This window comes from Apteryx mantelli, chromosome 5 (genome assembly GCF_036417845.1).
Source record: "Apteryx mantelli isolate bAptMan1 chromosome 5, bAptMan1.hap1, whole genome shotgun sequence".
In the NCBI taxonomy this organism is placed as follows: Eukaryota; Metazoa; Chordata; class Aves; order Apterygiformes; family Apterygidae; genus Apteryx; species Apteryx mantelli.
The window spans coordinates 72,724,454-72,742,034 of NC_089982.1; the positions used below are offsets into that span (position 1 = coordinate 72,724,454).

Genomic DNA, 17,581 nt, shown 5'->3' on the forward strand with positions numbered 1-17,581 from the left:
TGATTCCTTTCAGATGAAGCTAACCTGAAAGATGTGCTCCAAGAGGCCATCTAATACACCCTAATTGCTGATGGTCATTCAATCCATAGGTCCAACCTAATACTAACCCCAAATAAACACTCCTTCTCTTCCGCTATTCTCTCCCCCACCAGACTGTGTCTAGTCAGGCCCTCAGCACTGTTTTGTTCCCTGGTCACACTCCTATTGTGCTACATGAAATGGTTATGCCCTACAGGCTATATCTAAATTAGCCATTAGAATGGTTCATATTTTCCTCAACTTTAAAACCTAATGATGCTGTAAGAAGCAGACACCCTACTTGTGCGCAAATATACATGTAAACCAACTCTGGTCATCAGCCCTTTCAGTTTAGTTGTCCTTTTTTTCCATAGAACATTTTCAAGGAACATATAACTACACAAACAGTCTTGCTGTAATAAAACAGGCCAGTGCTCTATTTGGTCCAGCCCCATAGTTGCATCTTAGAATGACTGGTAGCGGATGGTTAAGGAAACAACAAGAAAACAAAACAAGTATAGGAAAAGCCTTTCCCAGTTCACTGGTCCAGCTTATGGCTATTGGTTTCTTAGGAGTTTCCTAACTCAGAGACTGTATTTGGACCCACTTTCCATAATTTTGTCTTGCTCCTTCAGATTAATCATATCGTTGGCTTCCAACATCCTAGGACAATGAGTTCCACTGGATTTCTTATGGAGGATCTCACAGGACATGAGGTTGTTGAATTTAGCTTGTTTTCTGGTGTCTTCACTGGAAGCTCCCTAGTTCTTGTGTTGTGAGACATGTCAGCCAATCTCTTCCTAAGCTAAGGAGTCCTTAGTATATTTAGTCTCACACAGTAGTATTTCTTATTATTTCTCTCTTCTCTGCACCTTTTCTAGTTCCCCAATACATCTTTGAGAGATGTCCATAACAGAACATACTGCTGGCTGCTGTCTGGATCCGTAGTAATATAAGGACTCTCATCTTAAGAATCCTTCAAATGTTTTGCTTGTTTTGTCTGCCACAGGGCACTGAACTGTTATCTCCCTGGGACTATCCAATATGATTTCAACATCTTATTAATTTAGAATAGCTAACTTTGAGCGCAGTATTGCACATGTATTAACATTTTTTTCTGCATGCATTACTTTGCATGTATGAATGCTTCTTTCATCTGTCACTTAAAACACAGAGTGACTTTTCTACAGCTCTGCAGTCAGCTTTAGATTGAACTGCCCCGAGTGCACTGTTATGCAAACTGTCTTCTCACATCTGGCCTTCTTCTGAAAATGACTCAAAGACATATTGAGCAATACAAGTCTCAGGTAATGTTGGTATTGTCCACTGCTTTAACTTCAACCTTTGATGGAATTAATTTTATGTAGGAGTAATTAAATTCAGCAGTATGACCAATGCCCAGTTTAGCATGGTGTTTTAGCATTTGCATAACTCTTATGCGTGCTTACGATAGCATATTCTTACATCCTATACTGGACTAGAACAGTAAATCACCCATTACAGACATGCTCATCTGAGGTACTAGAATGCTCTTTTTCATTACTGTCGTAAGTGGGAGTTGAGGGCATCTCTACCCAAAACTCTGCTATACAATTAGCAATTATTTTAACCCGATAAGGGCTAGTGGCCTTTCTAAATCATAGTGAAAGTCTTCTCTGATATCTAATGACAGTTTCAAAGCATGCAGTACTTCAAACATATCAGCTGGTATTAGGGGGATAAGCCTATGACCTCATACACTCTTCCCTATGGGTTAGCATCTATTATCTGTAGACTCCTGCTCCTATTCTGAGGTTGTTTTACTAACAGTGTACGCCTTTACATGAAAGTAAGGCCCCTTGAACTAATAACAAAGTGAAATGCAGTAACATAGTGTTCTTCTGAGGTGTCTCAAAATACACGGCATGAGTCTTGTACTTGGATTTAATCTAGTCATGATTGGCAATAAAACTTGACAATCTTAATGACTTGCCTTATATCACATCAGTGTTTTTCTTTTCATATATTAGCTTGTACCATGAACTTACTGTATGTAGATTGCTGAATCTACAAATTACGCAAGGGGTGCAAGGTGCAAATCTTCAGGAGCAAGAGAAGGCAGAGACCAATTGTAGAAGTCCTGGCTAAACGTAAAGCCAGTTAAAAGACTCAATGGAATTTTGCAGGAAATGGTTGCTACAATGGGAAATGCTTGATCATGTAGAATGACTTAAGCAGAAAAGGTGGAAAGAAGTCTTATGTGGTAGCTGTCAGTAGCAACACAAATGGAAAATATGGAGCTATTGTAGAGGCTTAGGTGTTATGCAGGATTTACAGCTTGGTGCTTTTATGTTACCTGAGAAGCTGGGCATACAACTGTCTGAAGCTTGTGCAATTACAGGATAGACAATCTTCTCTCTGGAAGAGAAAGAGCTCGCTAAGAGTCATTCATCGCATGCATTATATCTACTTGTGGGGTTTAGGCATCTTCTCTAAAGACTCAGGGAACATTCTTAAACATCAGAAATCAGTGCTTGCAGCAGTGCAGTGTGTATCACTTCAATGGTCTTTGGGTAGGCCACTCTTTTTTTCCCCTCTTAATTACATAACTGCGTTTTTTCCAGGATGTTACAATCAACATCATAGGGAGAACACCAGAATTAAATTTTATTGAGCCATTTAATAATACAGTATAGTGCATTTGAACTGTTGAGCAGCTCTTCCTTAAAAATCATGTGCAACCTTCAGTTCCACTACAGGAGACATTCTCAACTGTTTGTAGAAATGGGCTTTACATACAATAAACCTTATGTGATTATTGCTCAGAGGAGCAATATAAGTTCACCTGCCAGGAAGTATGCTTCCTCTTCACAGGAAAAGTTTGGACCAGAATAATGGACTTTTGTCAGTGTATTTTTATTCCATGCTTTGAGTACAAAAATACCTTATTCATTTGAAATCACAATGAAATTAATTTAATTTCAAATCTGGAATGTGCTGTCCTGTTTAAATAGTCATTTCTATAAATGATTGGGCCACCTAAATAATTAGGTGATCAAGAAGCTTTAGTTACCATTTTGAGCAAAGACTGACAATTAAGTTTACTGCAAGAAGAAATCATTTTACAATTTGACAGTCAAATGACGGGTTTCCAGAGCAGAGAGCCACGTAGTGGAAGTACTCTCATGCTCAAAATACTGTTTATGGGCAAAGAGGAAGTATGTCTTACATATATAAAGCCAAGAATTTTTTTTTAGTATAACTGAAATCTTAAGAGTCTAATCGTTATTAGTCCAGATCTAATTATTACAAAAAAACAAAGACTAATACAGTTAAAATTGTTTTACACACCAGTTCTTAGTTCCCACCCCTTTTCCTAATGTTATGCTCTCCCTTCCCTTGCTCCTCTGGTACTCAGGCTGGTGGTTTCACCCTGGTGGTGCCGGTGGGGGCATCAGGATGAGCTGTCAGCATCTCAACTCCTTTGCCAAGAAGATTATGATGCTGACATTTTCTTCTTCCTCACTCTAGGATCCACTTGGGGTAATTTTTACAGGTTTGCTAACCTGCTTTTACATCTTTGCTCTACATTGATCTGCAGCTTCACGTCACACACAAATTTACTATGTGTGGTGCCTTTTACGCACATTAAATGTTATTTCTTTTTTCTCTTTGTTACCCCTAAAACCAGTTTTGTCCAGCTCCAGGTCTGCATTTCTAGTTACGAGCTGCTGCTGTTGCTCGGCAGTGCTGGAAGTAGGGAAGGAAGTACTGGGAATCGCAGTAGTCGAGGTGGCAGAGGGTGGCAGCATCCAGGGAGGTGTCTGAAGACCCAAGCGTCAGGCAGTAGTGAATGTGGGCTGCTCCGCCAGGGCCAGGAGCTGGAAGCCAAGGTGGCAGCTAGGTGGCAGGGCAGGGGCCTCACGGACAGCTCAGGACACCTGAGCAAGGCAAGTAGAAGACCTCTGGTGATGGTGGCCAGATTCAGCTGAGAACCCTGATCACAGACAGCCCCATAATGATGAGGCAGGTCTAAGTTTCAGCCACAAAGTCAAATCCGTGGATCGGGGTTAAGGTCTGGACCAACAGGGCACAAGGCCTGGCATGGGCATAGCTAGAGCCTAGCTTAGGTGAGGACCAAGGGTGAGAACCTCAGCCTGAGAGCTGCTCTGGAGCGGAGTCGGTGGGGCCGAGCTCCCACAGAGCTGCTCGAGGGCAGCCTCTTCAAGGCTGGGTGCCTGCTCCATAATCTGAGCTGGCCCTGAGCCCAGGCACCCATCCCCCAGGACGGGTTATGCGCTCAAGGCCTTGACACCAAGAACTGTTGGAAAATGGCAATAACTAACAGACTTTGACCTCAATACCTTTTGAAATGCAAAGCAGGTACTTCAGCCATTAGTCTTTCCAGTAATTCATAACCTTGAGGAAACGTAAGAGAGCTTTACATCTTTACATTCATGTAATTGAAACCTACTGACTGTGACGAAACATTTGCCGTAATGTTTTTAAAGTATCAAAAAAATACATTTAAATGCTTCTGGAAAACCCAGTTAAAACTTGGGAAAGGATCTATCTCACTAATTCTTCTTCCATTTTCTCATTCTTTGAAGAGGGAGAAAAACACCATTGTTCATAATATGCTGAATTTTACCATATTTACATATGAGGCTTTACTTACACAGATGAAGGTAATGACCCTTTAAAGCCAATTTGTACAACACGTTATCTTTCCCTGCTTTTAGAGGCGAAAACTTTGGCAATATCTTTCACTGTTCAAGAGAACAAATAGTGAGCTGCTGCTTACTAGCTGTGGCTTACTAGACTTCATGAATCTGTAGAGAGAATAATTTGTTACACAAATACTTCTGTGGGTTTTTTTGTTTTTTTTTTTTTAGTTGCTAAATAAATAAGGAAAAACTCAGTATCCGATTGAGAACTACAGCTAGACAGGCTAAAAGGGTCTGGCAGTGTGAAGCGAAGCTGCGATATGGGGCTGTATAAAATAACGGAGCAGGTTGGATAGGGTGAAGTTTGGCAAAGTTTATTTTCGTAGCTTCATTTTCAGGACTGGTTTTCACAAGAAAGCAACACGAGTAGATATTTCTACTCCAGGCTTGCTCTGCCTCCTTTTTAGGCACATTCGCATTGCGTGGAATGCTTGGACTCTGGGCTCGCCAGGCCGCCCGGTGCTCCCAGGGGGCTGGAGCCTGAGCGCTTGGACTCGGGCTGTAAGCAAGCTAGACACTCGCTGAGAATGCAGTACATGCAAAGGCATTTTGTTTTACTTCCTCCTCCCCAGAAGTCGAGAGTTACCTAAAGGCTAGAAAGAAACCATACTCCGGTTTCCCTTCAGATCGTATAAGGCACCATCATATGGACCAGGATGACCCCTTGCATAAGTTAGCACACGGAGCTTCACCTGGATGGGACTTGTGTTTGAGCCTGCTGCATAAGTGATCTTCCAGAGACATCCCTGGTTCTTCTCTGAAGACTTCAAGAGGAGTAAGAAACAATTTCTAAGTGTAATAGGATCACTGTCTGGAAAACTTCTTCCTTTAGAAATTTCCTGTATATGTTCTTGGTGCCTATAATGCAACTTTAGGCAAAGATGTGTGAAGAATTACTCTGTCAGGGCATATCTGCTCGCTGGAAGCAGATGCTGCTACTGCACAGAGAAGGAAGGAAGGCTCAAGCCCTTGGTATCCTGGTGAGTAGCAGTTTCCTTGCTTACAGCACTATGATTAATAAAGACAACATAAACTGCTAGGAATTTTGAAAGTATTCTCCAACATTCAGTCAAAAAAACCTCCTAGATAGTGGGTACTCTTCCTGCTTCAGGAATGAGCTCAAAGATTCCCATCCTGCAAGGGCTTTGTTTTGGGGCATAACCCTTCTTTAAAACAAGAGTTACTTTAAGAGTGTTTCTCTTCCACCTGGAAAGAACCTACACCCAGGAGCAGCTCAGGTCCTAACTTAGGGCATGACCTTACAAGGTAAAAACTTCTACTTGTCAATATTTAATTCAACAGTTACCAAATGGCAAGTGGATGCTAGGCTGACTTCACTGGATATAAACTGGCAAAGATTTAACTAGCCTTAATCTACATGGGAGGTAATGCTGGAAGTAATCTTAATGTAGTGATAACATTAAACTCACAGTTGATAAGATTTTTCCTAGATGATGACATAGCTGACTTGCATGTGTAAATCAGAGGAAAATGGTTAAAACAACACTAATGGGCAACATAGCAAAGGCTAATTATTAACCACTTTTTCCTCCAAAGAATGGAGAAATACTCTGCAAGCTGTAGCTGATCCAAAGCAGTATTATGTAATAATCAGTAAAAAATGATTTTCAAATATTCAGAACTTTTGTTCTGTTGTTTTTCATCTGTTACATCATTCATAATGGATGTGGACACATATTACATATATTAAAATAGATAGAAAGAGCAGGCTCTGTTTGTACTGAATCCTGTGTACAGGGAACTCTGACACTTCTAATCTGCAAAGATATAGATTAGTAGCTAAAAATGAATGGTGTTGTGGCTTTTCTTTCATATCTGTGGTTTTAGCAGTGTAGGAAAATATCATGTTCTTAGGAAGGACATGCAGTCATGAAAGATACCAAATTCCAGTTTTGCAGTTTGACTCAAAGAAGCTAAATGTCCTCACTTCACTAGGAAATTGTTTACAGGCATGCTTTATTTTCCTGTCGAACTAGGCTCAAAACTAAACTGTAAAACTTAAACTAAACTAACCAAACGTACTAATTTGAGACTGAATTTCACATTTGAGACTTCAAGGGAGAGACTTGCATAGAAAATAACCACATCTGTAAGTGCAAATGAGCATTCACATGCAGCTACAGATACTACAGACTCTCCAGTTACCACATTTACTGCTGCATTTTTGGTTCTAACTTCATACCAATGAAAAAATCAATCCCCAAACTAATGTTAAAATTTTGTTTCCTTCTGTTTTAATATTGATTTGGCAAGCTTTCAACTTAGGCTTGCTTGTAAAGATTGTCCTGTTTTTTCTGTTCCGTTGATCATTTCAATAAAAAATCTTTGCTTCTTTCTTATGTGGTATCTAACAAAGATATTCTTGCTTTGTTTGTCCTATTTCTCAGTCATGATTGTGTAATTTGTCCTTGAGATGGTTTCTTTGTATTTTTACTCAACTTGATACAGGCCAAGTTTGTAAATTTGACTCTAAAATTTGGGAAAACTTGGATCACAGAGGTAGTTTTGTTTAGTCTGAAAGGATTAGTTCTAGCATGGAACCGGCTGCCCTCCAGTAATAGTCAAAGTCATACTTTTTGAACTGGCACTTCTTCCAGTGCTTATATAATCACTATAACTGTTTCTTTATGTAGCAAAGACAGCTTGATAGCCTTGTATTGCTTATTTTACTATCCTTATGTTAATCATGGGCCATGCTGAGCAACAAGTGCTTCCCGCAAACAAGGGATGCTACTAAGAGCTACTGCCTCTTGTCTTTAGATTGCTAAACTGGCACTAACTAATCACTCTGGACTAGCTTAAAGGTTGTGAAGACTTCAGTTAAAAAGCAGATTTTTTACATTTTATCTTTGCATTAAAATGTGAATTAAATGTTTGTAGCCCTGGTATCACCTGTCGCTTGAATCTAAGATACAAGATCCTTCTGAACCTGACCTGTTTGTTCCCTCCCTCTCACTCCAGAGAGTGAAGACAGAACTTCCTAGTCCTTCCTTCCTGGACAGCTCAAAATCACTATAAGGCTTGTGTTACAAAAGACTAAGGTACAAAAAGAAAGACTTCACTTTATCCTGCTAATTCTAGGATCTTGGCTGCCACTAATTTTTAGCAATACTTTCAGGTGAAATATGATAGGGAATCTTATGAAAAGTTTCTTTCCTGTTCCCCAAAGTGATCTTTTTATTAATGAGTATGTTGTAACTGCAGAAGGATGCCCATGTTTAGCTGCAGCAGATTTGATGGTAATATCTTTTGAGAAGTCCACACCTTTGTCAGCTTCGCTGAGATTTATGTAACAGGCTCAAGAGTGATCTCTGGGAACTGCCAGAACAATCATAACCTGAAATATAAACTAAACACCACATGCTCAACAAGTGCCACCCAAATCCCATCTAGAATTTGGAATTTCTGCCAACTGACCTCTGTACAGCTGCCTCTTTACCTAATGCATCCTGGCTGGCTTAACATCTGCAAGCATATAGATAATCCAATTAAACTAGCTATCAAGGTCCTTGAGGAAATGCTGATGAGCCTAACAATGTACTCTGGATTTTCAGAGTAAGCAATACGCATACCAGCAGGGGAAAACCAAACTGGAGACAATATTTTCATACATAAAATGTTCTTATCCCCATTTAACTTTGAGATATAAGGAACTGATAGCAAAAGCAAAGTTCAGAACTGCTACACCCTTGTCCTGACCCACGTTTTCTTTACCACCTAAATTAATACTGATATGGAGTTCTTCTCTATGGCATAAAGCCAGAACAGCAGACAAGTTAAATCAATTTATGAGCTACTGTGATTTTTGCTACTGTACAGTATGTCTTCTTGCAACCTTTCAAAATATCGTAAATGGGTGATTCCTGACAAGTACTATGCATTGTCTCATTTTTAAAGTACTGGCCCAACACATCACCATTTACAGTACATGGAATGCTGTGGGTGTCGCTGAACTTGATCACTCGTATTCAGGTGAGAGTATATAATGTAATTCTTAGCCTTAGGCACTTGCATTTCAAATGTCTATTGATTTGAATGTGGGAAGGAAAGCTTTTCAAGTTGTGCAACAACTGAAACAAAGACCTATTTTAAGGTATTTTAGCCATACAAGCCAGTTTGTTTTCTATTGGGTAGAAAAAATGTATTGCATGAATTCTGGCTGAAGTGTCTTACAATTATTAGCTATTACTGTTAATTATTAATTACTCCTGAAAACATATAAAAGAGTAAAACTGGCTCTAAGTATAATTTAATGATTTAGTCATCCCCATTTCAGAGAAGAGGGATGCTGTACCAGTCCTAAAATTGCTTCCAAACTGTACTGATCTTCAGAGAACCCTGAAAAGGAAGAATAATTCGGATAAGTGGTGAGTAATGCCTAGAAGTTGGAGTTGATAGTTTGGACTGACTTCTCAAACTTGGCAACATCCTTAAGGGTTCGAATCAGGGAGGGAGAGAAAGATTTATTCTAGTGTAAACCAATTTTGTGAAATCCATACCTGTGAACAAATAATTTCTTGTGCTAGTCAAGTAAGTACTCAGCTTTTTAGTAAACAGTTTTTAACTCTGATAGTCTTCCTCTCCTTGTTACAGATTTCTATGGAAAATTGCTTCAGTTTTTCCCCAGTTTATATAAAAAATAACTTTATTTTAAAATAGAATCTTCTCAGTAGAAAAGATCAGATTGTGAACTGTATGAACTACTGAAATCAGAATATAAAATATTAATCATCTTGTAAAAACACTTTAGGAGTGATGCTACAGATAGAGAAAAAAAAGACATATAAATATTGCAACACTCTATCAATTGATTACTTAAGAGAACAGATATTTCTGGAAGCTGGGGTGTCTACAGTATTGGTGCTGGATACCAGCTTCTGCTAAATGGTCCAGTAGTACAGGAATGCTCTGTGTCAAATTAAGGTCCTGCCATACCTGACTCCAGCAATGGTACTTCAGTATGGGGACTGTTTGGCATTTTCCACAAACAATGTAAGAAGCATTGACTTGCAGAGTCTTACTTGGACTAGAATACATCTAGTTCAACAAAACTACTTGGGCAGAAATTAATCTTTTCAGTTCATGATGGAATTCAAGAAGACCTTTTTTAGCCAGATAGTTATGTCATTTGGGGGGATCTAATATGTAAAGTGTTCCTGATCTGGGTGACATAAAAGCTTTACATTTGGTCTTCAAATTGGATGTTCTAAATAATCAACCTTTTCATTAATCTAGGGTAGATTTCTTTTGTGTGAGAGTGTGTATGTGTGTGTTATAGCACCAGACACAGAAGCATATTGATTTAGTACGTTCTGTAGACTAGTGATGGCAGGATCTGGCTGGAAGCACAGGGAAGTACTGAGCTCAAGCCCATTTCCTTGTAAGGGTGACTCCCCTCCTGAAAGGCACAAGTGCTCAGCCGAGAGGATTTTGGCTGTCAGCTGAGTGGAAGAAGGTAACAGCAGTAGCTCTAAGCACACAAGCTGGGGATAGGAGTAAGATTCAAAACTTCTCTTCTCCACCCTGTTTTTCTAGAGTTTTAGTACTGAATTAAAACAAAAAAAGGTTTTCTGAAACACTTAACTCTTTCCTGTACGATGCATAGGGAACTAAAGTACTCAAGTTGGACAATTTTGCCTTTTCAAATCAGAGGTAGGGTGAAGAGAGGAGAGAAAAGCATTCTCACTAAAAAGAGATGTTTGCCAAGTGAGATCTAATTATTAGATGTCCATCTACTATGGCACAAGAGGATTTACCAGGTCTATTTGGGTTACTTTTACACCAACATTATTTCCAAAGCTTTGCAATTCACACGCTATTCCAGTGTTGTCTCCCTGAGTGTTTCATTTTTACATTTTAAAAAAGTCAAACTACTACATGCTACACTTCAAAGAGGCTTAGTCTGAGGAGTGCAAAGCAGTCCCTTACAATCCCTGAGAGACTATGTTGGTTTATAATTACAACTGAATTTGTAAACTGCTCTTCGGACTATTTCCACATTTCCCCTGTGCATCCTACTGCAATGTTGACACAGGCATAATCTTTTAACAGACATAATACATTTGCGCACGGGAGAGGGACATGGCAGTCATGTGTATGCCCACTGTGAGGAATTTTTGTCCCTAGAAACTTTCAAATTTCAGATAAATGGCCTGAAGCTTGCTTGGATTGCCTCCATCGCTCCTGGAGGAGCGACTAGCGGCTCGGTGCAAGGCCAGACCCATCTGAACAAGATGGCAAACAGGCTCTGACTGGCTACGGGGCCAAACAGTGCCTCATGCTCAGGCTGACCAACAGCAATAATTGTGCTATTTCAGCTATTTCAGGTATTTTTTACCCTTCTGAGTTTTTGGGAGTTTCTTAATAACTGTGGCCTCTAACTCAACCTTTCTGAGGTGTCATTGTGGTCACCCCCTTGGCAATTTTGGCATCTACTGTAACAAATATAGCTATTTAAAATCCGAGTTCCTCTGAAACTGTTCCTTCGAATATTTGCTCTTTGTAAACAAGATAGCTTTCTGATAGCTTTCATTTTTCTGCCAACTGACTGACTTGTAGTCATTCAACAAATGCTGTATGTTCAATACAAGTTCAAAACCCAACCTAGATTACAGTATATTCCTGCATCGCTCAGTCCAGTTTGTGCTGCTAGGCATAATGCTCCCATTCTGTGAGCTGCCGAGTCATCTCTGCCATGGCTAGCAAATCATAGGAGCCAGCTGGATGACATTTCCCACTAACGAACTCAACCTATATATTGTTAGGTAAACTTCTGTTTAAGTAGGTAAGCAAACTTTAAGCCAGTAATGCTGAATTGGAAGGTGCCCCAGCTTGACTTAGGCGAACTTGTCTAGCTTTGTGGTTGCCTCTTGTTTCCCTGTGTAAATTGGGGAATGGACAGATCTAATCTCCCGTGATAATGAATAAATAATGAATCACTACTTCTGGATCCACATCCTAAGCAGCTTCCCTGATCCTAGCAACATGAACCTCAAGGGGAAGGAATACACTTTGCTCCCCAGCTGGTAAAACATCTCAGCAAATGGCCACCAGCAGCAGCAGCAGTGCCAGTCTCAGACTTCCACTGCCCTAAGGGGAACGTTCCTTCCAGAGTTTGGCAAACAATTTGAAGACCTCGTTCCTACTTGCTCTAAGCTTGTGTCTCCTACCTGCGCTCAAGTCAACTAGATTGCATAAGTAACATTGACCAGTCAATGCAAGATTGTAGTGATTTATACTCCCTCCCTGGACCAGAATTCTTGTTTTCTGCATCACACTGGATGTCTGCCCCAGATGTGGTAACATTCCTTTTTCAACAGTCAATTATGTGGATTTAAAAAGCTGTGAAACTAGAGTTAGCTGAAACATAGGAGGGATAGTTTGATCTGAATGCTTCTGCAGGTGGTGCACTGTTAGCAATTAAACTTTCCAGACAAAACAGACAGATTATAAAATGGTTTTAAAGACTACTCAGACACCAAGAGGAAGAGTCAGCCATTTAAAAAAACATGTGGTGAGGGAAGGGAGATACAAGTTCTCCTTGCTAGTGGCTTACCTCTGGGGTTGATTTGTTTCTCTTTAAAAGCCTTGTTTCTGACAGAGGCTGTGCTGTTTCTGTTTCAGTGCTACACCCCATACGCTGTAAGGTCTTAAATTGCAGTTTGATGATGATCCGTCATACGTGTAACATTTCATTAATCAAATTATTTGCCTTAAGTACAAAATATTGCATAGCATGTGAGTGCTACAGTGAGCTAGTCTGACAGATTATTTTTGACATGCTTGTTAAATGTTGCATGGGACAGCAGAACTATGTGATGCTAGGACTAAGAATATCTCTGAAAAAGTGGAATGTTTTTGCCCTGAAAGCTCTTTTTGAAGAGCAGTTTGTTGACTAAAGCCCTTTGCAGCAGAGGGAAGGGAGTTGTTTGCAGGTTTTCAGTATTAACTTTACTGGGAGGCAGAGAAGGAGAATGGTTAATTTTCTGGTTTTAGTGCCTGTAGGATGCCATCACCTCTCTAGTTTCTTGCATTCTATAGTTCAACTTGAGTTCTTGAAACCATCTGAAGTGATGACCCAGTTACTGCCAATGGCAGTTCTTCTATGAGACAGGATCTCGTCTTAGAAACACCTCTTGTAGGTGTGTTGGCCTCTACAGGACTTCCACCCCAACTTGCTAGTTAGCTAAATGGTCCATATGTATCATAGCTCACTATCTTGTAGACTCTTATCTACAAGATGTCTTGTGTTTGAGACTGGATCTATCATCACCATTTATATTCTCATGTTACCATAATGTCCAAACAAGGAAAGATCATGCTGTCCTCAAGATGCTGAAACAGAAGAACCCAGTAATCCATATTCCAGATGAACTGAACTGGTGAATTGCCCAAGATCATACAATAAAGCACAGTATAAATCCTGGATAATCCATCCTCCCTGAAATGCCAGCTATCAGTTTAGTTTCTTAATAATTGATGACTAAAATATCTTTTAACACTATTAGAGCATGTGTGGTGGTGATCAGTCAAGAATTTTCTTGATGGAACAGTAAGTAAATGGATTCTTCCTTTGCAAACATGTTCATCCAGTGCCCCAGCCCAGGGAGGCGAGAGACCCTGCAGCTTTCAGCAGATCTGCACCAACAATTAATCCAAATGTACTGGCTGCAACCCAGCCAAAGTAGTATAGTTCCACCTGACTATCTCAATTCCTTTTGGAGTTGCAGTGGGTGTAATGTTCACATTCTGGGTAGGATTGCTGAGCAATTTCAGCATTTTATCCCAGTCCAACAGAGAAAGCATATTCACTGAAGGGCATGATACCATAGCTTTTTTCCTTCATTTGCTACTTTGCATTGTGCTAGACACTAGTATGCCTGCTCCAAAGAGCACGTAGCCCTCTGAGGAGACTACTTAAACATACTTAGCATGTGTTTTTTTGGTTGCTTTTGACTTCATTCACTTTGCTGCTGCCATGAATAAGGATGCCTTCCTGAATGAGGGTCAGACTTTTGAATGGAGAAGCTAGATTTCTCAAAGGCTTTTTCAAGTTCTTCCTCGGTCAGATTTATGGTTTTATTAAAAGAAAAAAAAAGTCTCAGCCAAGTGTTGCCACAACTTTCCCTGTTTTCCTCCTCAGCTATTAACTAACAAGGTGACAGAATGGAGAACAAACAGAAAAGCAACGGTGAAATGAAAGAAAATAAGGTGGTGAAGAAAAAAATGGTGAGTTATTTCCACAAATCTTCTGTCAACACATTTATTTGCCATTTGGGGACTAGAGACATAAAATAACTATTTGGAACCTATAGGAATACAAGCAGGCACTGGTTCAGTTTCTGACTTTATAAACATAGGAAAACTGCTATTTTCTTTCTCCTTTTGGTACTTGAACTGCTAATAGTCTTACTGTGTATCTGCACCACAGGCCTCTAAGCTCGTTCTGTGTTTCTCTTTATATGTATGTCAGTTTTTGAACTAGCTAAAAACCTGCTGCCTGTAGGCAAAGTATTCTGGGATGAAGTGACTGTGGCATGATTTAAAGCCTCCCTTTTATGGGAGGGACTCTATCATTGAGGTCAGCAGTAACATTTTAGACAAGAGTTTCTACGCCTTCAAAAGGAAAGTCTGGTAGGATATACTCTGTGGAGAAAAAAAAAACACAAAAAAAACTTTGGCTTTGTGTCTGACACCATTGTTCTACAAGAACCTGCAAAGCCAAATATTTTTCTTCCCCACCCCCCTGCCCCACTCGGACATGCTGTAAATTGATGCTTATTTCTGTTGGAACACAGAGATTTGAGTGAGGGAAAGCTGCCAGGATTAAAATTCGAGGGGTTTATGGAGTAGCATGTTTTTAGCTTCTGTAACTCTTTCTGTAGTAAGTGACTGTAAAAGGTCAAAAAACATGAGTGTTAAGGTTAGAAATTATGTATGCCTTAATCACACACAACCATATGGTTTGTATTTGAGTGTGAACTGCAGTGAACTGCTTGCACTTTGCTTATTTAAAATCGAACCAAATAAAACATAGGTGTCTCATTCTTCTCTCTTAAATACACTCCACCTATTTCAGAGCTTGATTTTCCTAAATTGACTCTTCTATTGCTTATGACCATTTGAAGGGATTATAAACGATGATCAGATCATCTATCTATGCTGATGTTTCTCAATATGTACACTAATTTCACATGGCAATAAGTAGCATCTGGCTTTCTATTCAAACACTGCTTAGCTTGATCTGGGCCAAGGACATGTCAAACTTTTCACATCATAAGCTATGTTCAAACTTGCAGTGTTTTATGGCATTACTTAGTGTGTGTCTTTGAGGGCTCTCAGGTAGCTGAGAGGTATGTAGCATGTCAAAAGTGGAAACAGCAGATTTACACCACCACTAACTGTAGACATTTGGCAATAGTTCCCAGATGCACTTAATACTCACCTGAGTCATTGTTGACTAGAAGAGGTAGTTTAACTCTTATCAATTCAAAATCTCCAGGTTTACAAATAGGCACCTTCAAAGGTAACTTCAAAGCTGAAAGCTTTATCTTCCTCAGGTGACAAACCTAATCTGTTATACAACGGTAGTGAGTGCATCAAATCTCAACCTCCTAAGGCTCTGGAAACACCTACATGCCACGTGGTTAACATTTTAACTGGCTGGGGGGTTCAAGCTGCCTGCAAGTCTTGTACTGTCTTCAGCTTCCAGCTCTGGCAACTCGGGAAAAATCTGCCGCTCCTTACTTAGCATCTCGCTTAAAGAAAGTCAAGCGGGGTTTGCAGACGGCACCGGCAGCGAAGGGAGCCCAGGCAGCCTGCTGTCCCGTAGCCCCTGCTAGGGGGAAACTGGCACTGCCCTGGAAATCCCTGCCGCGGGACCAGGCCTGCCAGTAACCCGCACGCGCGGCGCCGGGCACGAACAGTTGTTTAAGTTATGTGCAAGCACGCATGCAAACGATCTCTATTTCATAACCCGAGCCGTGCGCGCAGCCCTCGGGGCGCTGGAAAGCAGGCAACAACTGCCCCTCGCGGAGGCCCGGGCCCGGGCTCCCCCCGCGCTCCACAGCCCCGCGCCGCGCCCTTTGCGCGCTGCCCGGCGGAGATGCCCGCCCGCCGCCGCCGCCCCCCCCCGGCACGCGTGCGCCGGCGGCGGCATGGAGCGGGCGGCGGGGCCGGGGCCGGGGCCGGGGCCGCCCGCCGCCGCCAACCTGGTGCCGCTGCTGGAGGGGGGCCGCAAGGCGGGCAGAAACGTGAGTAGCGCCCGGGGCGCAGCGCGGCCGCGGGGCGCGGGCTGGCGGCGCGGCGCTCTCGGAGCTCGTTGCCGCGGGGGGAGGGCGGGCGGGCTCCGGGCTGGGCGAGCCCGCGGACGGCCGAGCAAGTGACACGGGGAGGGGGCATGTCTTTCCTCCTCCGGCCTGGCGGCGAGCGGGGCCGGCGCGGTGCGGCCCCGCGCTGCCCTCGGCGGCTGCGGCCGGTCCCAGCGGCGGCTGCGGCCGGGCGAAGTTGGCGGTGCCGCCGCCGGAGCCAGGCGGGCGGCAGGCGCTGGCAGAGCTAAAAATAAAGACAAAAACACCGCGGCTGCCGGGGCGCCGGGCGAAGCGGAGGGCACGGGGAGGACAGCGCGTGTAGGCGGTGTCGGCGGGCAGCAGAAAGCCACCGCTCCCACAAGTGGGTCCCCAGTAGGTGGGTGCCCCCCCGCCCCCCCAAGAACAAGGAGAGGACAAATGCTTTAGCATTTCTTCCTAAGATCGCCTATATCAGCAGTGAAGTCCTCAGAGCAAGGGCAGACCCAGGGAGAGAGGATCCGGAGGGCGCCTTTCCTCTCCTGCACCCCGCAGAGCAGCGCCGAGGGGAGGCGCGCGGTGCAAACATGTCACCTGCCGGAGCAGCCGGCGCTTCCGCGGGTCTTTCACTCGGCACAGCCGGGCTCTGAACTCAGGCTTGGTTGGGTGCTCGGTACTTCCCTAAAACTGCATCGCATTAAGTGTGTTGGGTAAGGTACTCCAAAATCACGGTTGGAAAGTTTTAGCAATACCCGTTTAAGAATACTGAAGCTTTCTTATGTACCTGTGCAACATTTACCACTTACAATTTTGCTTAATCTGAATCTGAGAAGGGTGCTATAACCAACTAATCAAAATACAATATTCTAAATTGCGTTTTAAAAGCTGAAATGCAAATTGTCACGTATTTAAAACAAACAAACAAACGAGAGAATTTAAGGCTTATGCTAATTAACGTAAATGTTATGTTGCATGCTGACCAAAAAAGGGAAACTGGGAAAAGCATTTCTCAAAGATATCAGAGTGCTGTGCCCTGAGACCTGTAATAAAAGCAAACAAATGCAGACTTTCGCAAGTAAGCTGTTGTCAAGTATCTAGAGGTCTTTGCTCTGAACTGACTTAAAAGTTTCCTGAGAGAATAATTATTGCTGTGGTGACAGTCACACCTACCTGCCTTTGCACTGACAGCAACAACGCATGAGCAAACTACTAGCATTACAGTAAGGGAACACCTGTGAGGGAGGTGTGGTTATCTTCTTTTTTCCCAGTCACTGTAAAACAGATTTATTTTTTTTAGTGTTGCCACAGAGTTAATATTTTTCTGAACAGCAGCTTGAGGTTTTTTTTTCCTTGAGTTCTTGCTTCATTGTGCTTTTGTCTCTTATCTGGTGTTGCTATAACTTGAGCAAATATTTAAAATAGTGCGTGAGGAGGCAGGTCATGGAGAAGTTGAAGTTCATGTTCCAAGTACTGTAAAACTTTGAATCAAGAAAGTCTGTGGTTTTGTGGTGCTTTCTACAGTAGCCTGTACACTTGAAAAATTCTCAGGAT

General features: G+C 42.0%; 1 protein-coding gene across 1 annotated transcript in view; it reads left to right on the plus strand.

Moving 5' to 3' along the window:
* Positions 1-15,901: 15,901 nt before the first annotated feature.
* Positions 15,902-17,581, plus strand: part of SLC2A9 (solute carrier family 2 member 9) — a 108,805-nt gene continuing 107,125 nt past the window's right edge. Inside the window, exon 1 of the mRNA XM_067297253.1 lies at positions 15,902-15,997. Coding sequence (XP_067153354.1) covers positions 15,902-15,997 — 96 coding nt within the window. The remainder of the gene's footprint in view (positions 15,998-17,581) is intronic.